General features: G+C 30.9%; 1 protein-coding gene across 2 annotated transcripts in view; it reads right to left on the bottom strand.

Annotated features, from left to right (window-relative positions):
* LOC107437425 (dehydrogenase/reductase SDR family member 11) overlaps positions 1–12,155 on the bottom strand; it is a 42,296-nt gene that overhangs the window by 13,106 nt on the left and 17,035 nt on the right. For both annotated transcript variants that reach the window (XM_016049425.4, XM_087167846.1), the window contains exon 2: positions 41–247. In XM_016049425.4, coding sequence (XP_015904911.3) covers positions 41–228 — 188 coding nt within the window. In that variant the 5' untranslated portion in view covers positions 229–247. The remainder of the gene's footprint in view (positions 1–40; positions 248–12,155) is intronic.

Genomic DNA, 12,155 nt, shown 5'->3' on the forward strand with positions numbered 1-12,155 from the left:
GCACATTAAACAGAATGCTTGCATTTACAATCATACTTACTTCATTGGAATTAATCGTCCCGGTGATTTTTTCACGCCATCCTCTTCGGAAATTTCATTTATTTTTTTGACGTTCCTTGCGCAGCCGACCACTACCATTCCATATTTGACAAGTTGACGACAGATAGCCGCCCCAATTCCAACTGACGCACCCGTCACTAAAGCTACTCTTCCATTCCAACGTTCCATTATGAAACTTCAATTGAATCTGAAATTAAAAACGCAGACGATTTGCTTCAAATCAACGCTTATAACTTGCTTTGTAAACGATAGTTATTAACTCATTCAACACAATGAGCTTTCTGAATTTTTGTAACCGGTTCTAATCAAATGGTCCAGGGAAAAATAACGACAATTGTTAAAATTTAGAAATCTATATAGCATAACGGTTGATACCAGTGAACTTTAGGCCTATTAAGCTTCATGATAAGACAAAATTATTTTTTGAGATAAGTTTGATAAGATGACTAGATTGTGTGTAGTACGTGTGCTCGATAACTAAGTAAACGTAACAAAATAAGTCACAGAGTTTCGTTGATACGAAATTTCTTCTTTTGTGATTTTCTTTCCTCAGAGGGGAGGGTTATAACTTTAAAAAATTACATCATCTGATTCATAATGAAATTAGTTCTTATATTTACATAACATTTTAAGAAAAGCAATCTCACAAGGAAACGGTAACATATCATTTTCATAGGAAACAAAAAATTTTGATATATTTTGAGGCACTGAATTCAAGTACGATATTTTTCTCGTTATTTATGGTTCCTAAGTTACTCCTAAAAAAATTTATGCTGCATAGCAAAAAGAAAATCAGCCATCGAAATGTTCCAGTAGCGAATGCTATGTAGCTAGTAGCTATGTGAAAATGACTGTGTTGTTTGTGCAAGAGGTTCTCGGTTCAAAACCGATGGTTGCGAGGATTCCATCTGCTTATTTTTAAATGAATCTCCAAATTTGCAGTATTTTTTGTTAGGTTTTCTTTCAATGATTTTTAATTTACACATTTTTTGACGTTTAATAGAATTTTAATTTTTGATAATGTCATAAAATCTCTATTGAATGGAATAAACAGAGAGTTTACTTTAACATAGAATGGTATATATAGTGCGGTAACAGATTTGTAACAATTATTTATTGGAAATAGAAATAAAAATTTATCTGCAGTTAAAAAAAATTCTAGATATATTAATATTTAATTAAGGGTATATCTGATCATCTTTGAAATTTTTTGATGAAAGCTGATTAAGCACAAATAAAATAACTTAAGCAACAAATGTATAATATCAGAACAATGAAACAAATAAGCAGCTTAGCTTGTATATAATAAGCAGTATAGCGTAATTTAGCAATATAATTTGATTTTGTCATAGATTTAAAATATTATCCGTTTTATTTTCAAAAAAAAGCGAAACTCTACAGCAGGGTTTCTTAACCTGTGGTTCATGAACCCCTAAGGGGTCCATGAGTTATATTTTGGGGGTCCGCTGACTACTCCTAATTTTTAAAACGTTCAGAAGCCTACCCATTGCTTGTAAAGCGAGCTATGGCAGCTATAATTCCGTTTGCTACAGTGTATCTTTGCAAAGAGGGATTTTCCACACTTGTGGCATTTATTGTCACAAGTATTGTCACAACATAACATCCAAATCGATTGAATGTTGAACATGATATGCACGTTGCTTTGTCGAAAACCATCCTCCAATTCAATTTATTAATTAAGAAAAAGTAGCAGCAACCTTTACATTAAAAATTTTAATTTTAAAAATTTTGTATACTATTAATATAATAAAATTAAATGTTTTCTAATAATTGATGCTTTTTACAATTATTTTTTGCACAGGGGGGGGGGGGTCCGTGACTTCTTAAAATTTTTTAAAAGAGGTCCATTATATCAAAAGGGTTAAGGGTTAATCCCCAAAATGCAACAGATGGCGATCCAATCGTTATTTTCATGAAAAAGGAACATAGATCGCTGTTCTTCCCAATTGGTTTTCATTTGCGTGCTTTATTGTTTTTCTCCCCAGAAAACAAAATTAAAAACTGCGGTTAAAAAAGAAATAACTAATTAATATTTAAGAAACTATATTTTCAAAAAATAATAAGCTGAAAATTTATTTAAAGCAACTTAAATAATGAATAAGTAGTAATAATAATGAGTAAATAGTGGTAATGAATAAATCGTAATAATAGCAAAAATATTGTTTTTGATTAAACAAAGAAAAAAACACTATCAAACATAATTTTTTCCGTCAGATTGAATGTATCACTTAAGACCCATTTGTTCATAGTTTTAACAGAACATTTTTTGTAACTATGCATAAGAAAATAAACTATATAAATAGGGCAATATGAGCTTCAATGCTAAGAAATCAATAAAAACTACTCAATTTAAATATATATAGTTATATTGATTATAAATTATGTGATTAGTTTCAAACTATAAATATACATTCATGTAATGAAATGCACACATCTTTTTGTAGCACATTGCATCTTCATTTATAATTTTAAATTTTTAAATTTTTATATGGCTTACAATCCACAGAAAATTAAACTTTTATCTTCATCATACTTTTTACTTTTGAAATAATTTAAAAGAAATAAATGCTAAATATTTTTATTAAACATTATATTTGGATTAGCATTCCAAATACATAGTATAAGATTTTACTGAACATGCAAAAATATTCATTAAATTTAAATAATAATTTTGTATGAAGAACCATATCATGAACAACAATCATCTACAATATGCATGCACATTAAATTAATAATAATTTCATATGTTTACTATATAATTTAATCTTCCTTTTGTAATTAGCAAATTTTTTACCAAATAAAATGTTAGCAAACAAAAATAAAATTCAAAAGTATAAAATAAAATACATTTTTTGTATTCATTAAACTGTGAAATGTAAACTTGATCTCAAGTGTTATAACAATGTCACTAAACGACAAATTTTAAAGTAACACAAAGTCTTTATTTTTTTTTATTTTATTGAATTACATAAACATGACAAATAGTTATTCTGCTTTCCAGACCCTGAGCGATTTCATAACTTGAACTGAACTAATCAAAAATTACAAAATATTCTTTTTAGTTCAGCTATCATAAGAGAAGCGGTGAATAATTGAGTAATGAAGCACAATGTTTTGTTTTTCAACTGATATTTAAGATTATGGTTTTTCGTCAAACTATGAGTTCAAATATTAGCTTTCCCTTTAATTATAGAGTTTTTTGCAAAAGGTACAGTAGATGGAAACTGATTCAGGTAATCTTAAGGGGGAAAAAAGAGATATTTTAGTGTAATCTTTAAAAATACTTATTACAGACATTTTTTAAACAGAAAAATTTATTTTCGTATGTTTGGCTTAAAAATATCACATCAAATTCATTTTGAAATATAGGATGTATATTAATAAAATTATTGGATTGTATAATTATAGCTCTTTTTTTTTAATCATATACTTTATTTATACCGTGTATTTAATTCATTTACGTTAAATTATGTTTGAAAAAAATCAGTTTACTGAAATGTTTAACTTCCTATAATTTAATTTATATAATTACTTCATATAAAAATTACGAAATTAAATTTATTAAACAATAAGTTGATAGTTTCAAAGAACAAATTTGTTTGATAATTGCAAAGAAAATTGATTGGTAATGATGAAATGTGAAAAAACCTCTTGGTGGTTATAAAGATGAGATATTTTTTTTTCAAGTAGGCTAAATTTGAAATTAGTTTTTTCTGGACTGGGACCACATTGACGAACACTGATGCATACATTACTAAACAGAATAACTTGACATGACAACAACATGAGCCTCGGTAGCTCAGGGGATAGATCCCTCGCCTCCCATTGGGGTGAACCAGGTTCGAATCTCAGCGTTGGTTGATCTATGCGTATTCTGCTAACGGCTCGCACGAACAACAGTGCTAACATAAAATATCCTCACAGGTAGATGGACCATTGGTTAGAATCTCCTTGATGTTGGGCTTATCATGGGAGGTTTTCATGGTTTTCCTCTCCAAACGCAAATACCAAAAAATATAAGCTGTTCAACAACGGTTATGCTATATTATGTCATGTCATGCCATATTATTAATAGCTGAGCCGTGGTAGCTAAGGTGATAGAGCGTTCGCTTTCCAATGAGGTGAACCGGGTTCGAATCCCAGCAATAGCTGCTGGATATGAACTCCGCAACCGGCTTGCACCGATTGCACTGGTGGCGTAAATTATTCTCAGTGGAAGACGGATCATGGGTTAGAGTCTCCTTGCAGCCAGGCTTATCATGGGAGGTTTTCGTGGTTTTCTTCTACATGTTCCTCGGATCAGTTCCATCAAAAATTCCTCCGTTAAGTCTAGTTTCTATCAATGCTTGTTCCATGAGTTCTCTATCTTCTGGATTGGGATCAAAATTACAAGACTACAGAGATGAACATTGATAGTGGTAAACTCAGAATTGGGTCAGCTGATCAATGCTTGTTTTCACTAAAATAAAATCTTCGTAACATTTATCCTACTAAGTACCGTAACAATAAGATTTTAATTTTATTCAAAAACGTAATGGAAATTCTTTTTATTTAAACTGAATAAAAGTTTGCGCTATCTAAGTGTATGTGTTTTTTAAATCAAGGGTTTCCTGGGAGCTAAAGTCTTACATTAATTACAATGGAGTCAAAAAAAATTAAAGTTAACAAAATAATAACAATCACTAATAAAAATAACAATCACTAATAAAAGTAACAATCACTAAGGAATTTTACTGTACATCATTTAAAAGAGCTATGGTGCTTTTCCATAACAAAATACTCAAGATACTTATAGGACAAAGAGTATGTGATGCGCAGGGTCAGTGAAATCACATGCATCAAAGTTTAATTTTATATAACTGTAAACAGCGTGTTGCCGTAACTTTAATTACAATTCTGACGTTCTTTATATTTGAATCCTTTATATTTATATTTGAATTGATGTAAATAGTTATCCTCATTAATAATGTATTTAATAACTGATATTGATCATACTTTTAACTATGTATTAACTTGTAATTAAATTGTAAATAACTGTAGATATTGAATGTTATAAAGTCGTTGATTTTCTTTGTATTTATTCATTCAAAATCCCAGACAGTAGAGGAAGATTAAGCACCTTCGATTGCAACTGAAGACGGCAGTACTTCAAGATTGCGAAGATTTTATTTGGATGAAAAAAGGTTTGTGCATTTAAATATCACTATTATTTTCTGATTTAACTACATTAAACATGGTATGTAGATAGGTACTTTAACGTCGCACTAGAGCTGCACAATGAGCTATTTTAATAAACATGGAGAAAATAACAAATGATAATTTAAATTCATTAACCCAAGATAATGTGAATTTAGAAGTAAACAAAGTGGGAGTAAAACTTCCAATTTTTTGGTGACATAAACCAAAATTATGGGGTTTACAACTCGAAGCAGAACTAGCTAACGGTAATATTACTCGTGATTTAACAAAGTAAAGCATTGTCGTTGCCTTATTAGATGAAACTGTCTTAGATTTTGTCGTTGATATTTTGTCAAAACCGCCAATGAATGGAAAATATGACGCTTTAAAAAAAATCCATTGGTGAATAGATTAGCAGATACTGAAGAAGAAAGGTTAAAAAAGATATAGACCGAACTTAATCTCGGCGATAAGCGTGCATCTAACTTGTTACGATAAATAAAGGTTTGTCAGAAAATTCCATTTCAGAGTAATTATTAAAACCACTTTGGCTACAGAGGTTAATACAGGAGGTTCAAGCCATATTATACATAAGCTCTGATTCTTTGGATAAAATTGTAAAGATGGCTGATAAAATTATTGGTATATTTAGTTCGACACAGTCCTATACAATAAATAATGCATCCGGTAAAACCTTTGAACATAATAACATAAATAACGAAAAAATTAATTCTTTAGAGATTTGTAATGTAAAATTAAATCGGAAATTTGACACATTCATCACAAGGGGTGGATCTCAAAATAAATCTGTTAATTCTCGAGGTCATAGCCCCACGAGATCCCAATCTTCTTGTTGTAAGCTATGTTGGTACCAATATAAATTTGGAAACAAGGCACATCACTGAGTAAAGCCTTGCGAATTTCAAAAATCAGCAAATACTTCCCGAAACTGAAGGGCCGGCTGATTGAAGAGGCCAACGAGTACGGCCAAATAAACTGACACCTCTTTCTATTTGATAAGACAAGCAAAAGGCACTATCTTTGTAACACTAGTATTGGCGTGTCTGTAATTTCACCGCCAAAACCAAATAAACTGTCCCCATCTGATTTTAAACTTTATGCTGCAAATTCAAAACTTACGGCAAACAACTTATCAGTTTAGATTTCGGCTTGAGAAGACGCTTCAAATGGAACTTCATCATAGCAGACGTCTCAAAGTCAATAATTGGAACAGATTTTCTTAAGGCTCGTGGAAGTTTGATCGATATTAAACAAAAACGTTTAATTCATCCTTTAACATGATTATTAGTCTGAACTAAAATAATTAGAGGACCATCTTCATTTTTAACACTCCTCGATAGTAATCATCCAGATCCAGATATTCATTCTCTACGGCAAGAATTCAGGAACTTATCTTCTGAAAAGATAGAACTGGCTAAAGTTAACATCAGCCATAATGTCACTCATGCTACTGTTACTAAAGGTCCACACATAACATCCAATGTGCGTTAATTGGCTCCAGAGAAATTAAAAATCCCAAAGCAAAATTTGACTACTTGCTTGACCGTGGCATATGCCGACCATCAAGCAATCTTTTGTCTAGTCTATTACATCTGGTCAAGAAATAAAATGGTGTATGAAAAATGTGCGGGGATTATCGTGCTTTAAACGCAGCCACACTACAAGATAGATATACTATACCACACCTGCATGATTTTACGCAACAATTAGAAGGTTGTACGTCCACGTTAAATCTTCATCGAGCTTATCCTCAAATTCCAATGGAATAATCAGATACAGGAAAAACGGCTTTTAGTACGAATTTCCGTTGATGACTTTTGGACTTCGTAACACAGTCCAGAGATTTATACATGCCGTTTTACGTGACCTAGAATTCTTTTTCGTCTATCTAGATGCCATACTAATTGCATCGTGCTCTAAAGAGGAACATTTACAACATCTCAAAACAGTTTCTGAGAAATTGCAACGATTTGGATTAACATTAAATGTCAGCAAATGCAACTTTGCTAAGTCTGAGGTGAATTTTATTGGCCACACTGTTTCTGCCCAACAGAAGAAAAAGTCAAAGTCATCGAAGATTTCACCAAACCCAAAACAGTCAAACAATTTAGAAGATTTTTGAGAATTATAAATTTCTATAGATTTATTCTTCTAACAGCTCAACATCAAACAAGCTTATTTGATTATTTAAAAAAATAGCAAAAAGAATGATAATCAAATTATCAAATGGTAAGATGAAGCTTCAAATGCTTTTACGACATCTAAGAAACTGTTTAAATCTGCAGCAATTTTGTCTCACCCAGTGACATCTACTAAACTAGCGCTTATGGTAGACGCTTCAGATATAACGATAGGTGAAGTGGCGCAACAAGTTGTGAACAATGATTGCCAACCGCTAGGTTTCTTTTCCGTTAGACTGACGCCAACACAAAAGAATTATAGCACTTATGATCGGGAACTCCTAATTGCACATTCGTCTATTAAGCATTTCTGATATTTGTTGGAGGATCGAGAATTTACCTTTTTCACTGATCACCAGTCACTAGTGTATGCATTCCGACAAAATTTAGAGAAAGAATCAATACGACAACAAAGTTATTTCGAGTACATTAGCTAATTCACTCTAAAAATTCAACACATTTCAGGAAAAGCCAATACTGTTTAAAACGCACTATCACTGGAAAAAATAAGGATTTCATCTGAAATTGATTTCGAATCTTCAGCCAAAACTCAAGAAATCGGTGATAAGTCAAAAGAACTAATGACGTCTCAAAACTCTTCATTGAAATTTGAGCTAATTCCAATTTTTTTGGCTCTTATTACTCATCATGTTGTGATACTGCCACAAAAATTAAAAGGCCATTTATTTAAGTTAACTTCAGAAAATTAGTGTTCCAAAGTGTTCGCAATCTCTCATAACGCATCCTGGAGTTAAAGCAAGTCTTCAATTAGTTACATCAAAATTCATTTGGCCGTCTATTAACAAAGATATTCGCTATTGGACCAAACGTTACTTGAAATACAAGAGTATCCTATCGTTAGCCAACGGTTTCAAGAAATTAATCTAGACCTGATTGGATCCTTGCCATCATCAGGATTTCGCTATTGCCATACAATAATTGATCGCTACACGTGATGAGCAGAAACCATTTCGTTGCCTGATATTCGAGCAGAAACTGCTTCTGATGCTTTTCGAACAATTGGATCATCCACTACTGTATTCCAATCGTAATTACAAATGGTCAGGATGCACAATTGTCCCAAAAACTTTCATAATTACTTGGCTTTAAAAGAAATAAAACTTCTGCATATCACCCAGAAGCTAATGGCAGTCTTGAACGTTGGCATCGTACTTTGAAAGCAAGCATAATGTGCCACGAAAATCCAAGCTGGACGAAGTCACTTCCGATTATTCTACTTGACTTACTCACAGCCTTGCGAGATGATAGTCAAGCCAACCCCCCGGAACTCTTGTATGGGGAAAACATAAAACTATCATGTGATTTTCTTCGAAAATGTAAACATTGAAGCTCAATCAGAATTTATTAAGAATTTAAAAAGTATAACGGAACAAGCTTCAGGCTGTTTCCAATTTAAGTGTGTCTTTGGGTCCAGTTGAATCTCACTTCAATATGACCAAGGTTCCAATTTTACAATATTCGAAAGAATTTATTTTCTTTTAAGTTTATTTTATTGAAATGGAAATTTATTATATTTTAATCCTAAATCGTTATTTTTAACAAATGATAAATTTAAATTAAAACCCTGATAAGTTTCACTGATTTAGCTGCAATAAAAATACCTCTGAAACTAAATCAAAAAATATACTTAAAGTATTGAAGAGTTTGATAAAGAGTACTGAAGAGTTTGAATGTATTCCTTTTATGTTCATTTAAAACGCCGTGCGTGCCTGACTGCGGAGCCATTGGCCGCGGGTTTGAATCCTGCTCAGGGCATGGGTGTTTCTTTCTCTCTCTGTGTTCTATGTCCTTTCCTCTTTGTGTGAATGTGACCCTCCCTATAAATGGATTTGTGGTTGTGTGACGTGGGCGACGCTGCTCCACCGCCGTGACTTCGCCACAGGTGCCTACTGAGTAATGAGAAGAGAGTAGCAGTTCTGGCATTTCTATGGCCAATGGGACAAAGACCAAGTGCCCGCCATTTAAAAAAAAATGTTCATTTAAAATCCTATTTTTACTGCAATACATGTAATGTCCGTGAAATTGTATTTAGGGGCATTATTGTGTTTACAAGACTTTGAAAAAAAATACTGCGTAGAAATAACGACTTAAAACTTAATGATTTCTGATCTTCTACGGTTTTTTTTACAAATTCTTATAAAAACTTTGATTACAAGCAATCAAAACCAACATTGTTGAAATCAATACTAAGAGGAAAGTTCTTTTTCGTCTTACGCTATGCTATTGTTATTTTCTCATTTATTCGATGAAAAAGAACACAAAGAATCCCCTAATAGAAAAATTAAATTTAGTAATAGTAGTTGTAAAAGAAACAAATAATTACTTTAAAAAAAAAAGAATAGATTCTGTTAAAAAGTTTTAGTTTAGAATCAAAGTTCCTTAAACCAATTTCAGAAATACTAATTACTTTCACCGTTTAAGAAAATTTAATTGAAAGGTAATAAATCTCATATTATAAATATATTAAGTAATTATTTTAAAGAAAACTTTAATTCTTTCGCTCAACAATAATTTAAAATTCAATTAAAGTCATTTTGTGCTTTGTATTTTCCAAATAATGTAATTAGTTTCAAAACAAAATTCAAACTTTGTTAAACAAATTATTCATTTTTCTATTTGCAATATTAAGCAATACAGTTAGAAAAGTTTTTAATTGAATTTTAAATACTTTTATAATTAATGGCTTTATAATTCCTTAGCAAACTTTACTAATCCAATAAAATGCAATTTTAACAGAATTTTTCTGTAGACTGCAAGCTTTTACTTAATTTTTTAAAAAAAACTTATTCAGTTCTTATTGCAGATACTGGAAAACAATTTTTAAATATTTGAGAAAAGAGGAAAGTTACTTGTATTTCGAGATATTTTCAATCTGTTTACTGTCTATAAAACAAATCCCCTGCAGGAGTTGAATTTGAAGCGGCTTTGGGTGAAAATATTTGAGAAAGACATGCAAAAACACTTTGACAATAAACCGATTTGACAATATTTAAAATGAATCAACTGTTGAGAAGAATATTTAAAATAAAGCAAAATGTAATACAGGCTGTATTTTTAAAAATATAGTTTTGTAAATAGGAATAAAAAATTTATTCAGAAATAAATTGTAAATGCAGATAATACCACAATTCTCATTAACATTTTTACTGAAAAGTTGTTTTGAGCATGATAGCTAAGAAACAGAAAATGAAAATCATTACTTAAAATTATTTCTATGTTTGAAACTTTGTAATAAATTTTATTTAAATTTCTTTTGTTCTATTTAATAATAATAATATTCTAATCATGTTTGTTAATGATTAAAATATTTTAGCATTACATTCAAATGTTCGCTATTATTTCTGAAATCAGATTGTAGGGAAAAATATTTTCATGAAGTTGCATGATTCAAAACAATAATACAAGTATTAAAAATACTATTTCTTCTGGCTCATGTCCCTAAAATTGGTAAATATTTTTCTTTTTTTTAATAAACTGATATTTCTAAAACTTTCAAAATCAGTTATTGACACAGTTATCAATGTGATCTACATAACTTATTTTATTACGAGTCATTTAGATTTTATTGCAGAAAAAATTTATTCCCCACTTTTACTCATTAACCTCAACCTATTATTTATTAGCATAAAGCTAACAATCTAGCTTTTAAATAAATAAATGTAATTAGAGATCTTGATATTATTTCTAAATAAAAATTTGACTCTTCGTATTATGCTGGTGGACTGATCCTAAAGACACGGTTCCCAGTAGAACACCGAAGTCAAGCATCACTGGCTACGGTCAGTAAGCGGGTGGGTGACCACTTTCATCAGCCTATGTAGAGACCAAGGGTGCGCGGTATCGGTTCTCGTTAAACGGTTCTACCGTAAAGGGCTCGACTTCGCACGCAGGTCTTCGGGCTACCAAAGCGGAGGAGCCATCCCCTCCGTAGAGGATCCAAATTGTGATGGCATGGCGAAAAACCATGCATAAGCAATGAAAATGCAAAATGAAATTTATTAATTATTTTATTGAGAAACCAATAAGAAAACTGTTAGTTAAACGTTTGTAATTCCCAAAAATGCCACAAAAATTTGGATTTTCGAAATCAGAAAAAGGATTAGATAAACAAACGGTTCAAGACAGTTATCTATTAAACATAAATTACGCAAATTAAGAGCGTGATTTTACAGTGGTAAACAGTGTTAGCCTAAAGTAGTAAGTGACATGTATCAGTGTCAAATTTTTCATCTTACAATCAATAATCTTTTTTTTTTATTTACTGACAACGTTTCGAGCTGAATTTGAATTTCTGATACTTATCATGTGTCGATTGTAAATAAGTGAAGAGCATCAGCACGATATAATAAAGATAAGCTTTCTTGATATAAATTTAAATTTTTTTTTTGATCAAAACATATAAGTAAGTTCAGTTTATTTTTATATTTATCGTAATCATTATTAAATTTAACGAGAAAATTTGAAGAAAAAAAAACATTGAACTAACGTTTTAAACTTAACATGTATTATAAGACAAAAAATAAAAGAAATTGAATATTAAAATCTACCTGCATGAAGTTTATCATGCAGCTAATCACCACATTCATAAATATGATTTCAATATTTATATTAGTCAAATATCAAAATTAGATCTTAAGCATCTCTTGTGGACCGTGGCTGGAAGACGTGTGGCAT

Source organism: Parasteatoda tepidariorum, chromosome 7 (genome assembly GCF_982258835.1).
Source record: "Parasteatoda tepidariorum strain Cologne lab strain chromosome 7, Ptep-v5.0, whole genome shotgun sequence".
NCBI lineage: Eukaryota > Metazoa > Arthropoda > Arachnida > Araneae > Theridiidae > Parasteatoda > Parasteatoda tepidariorum.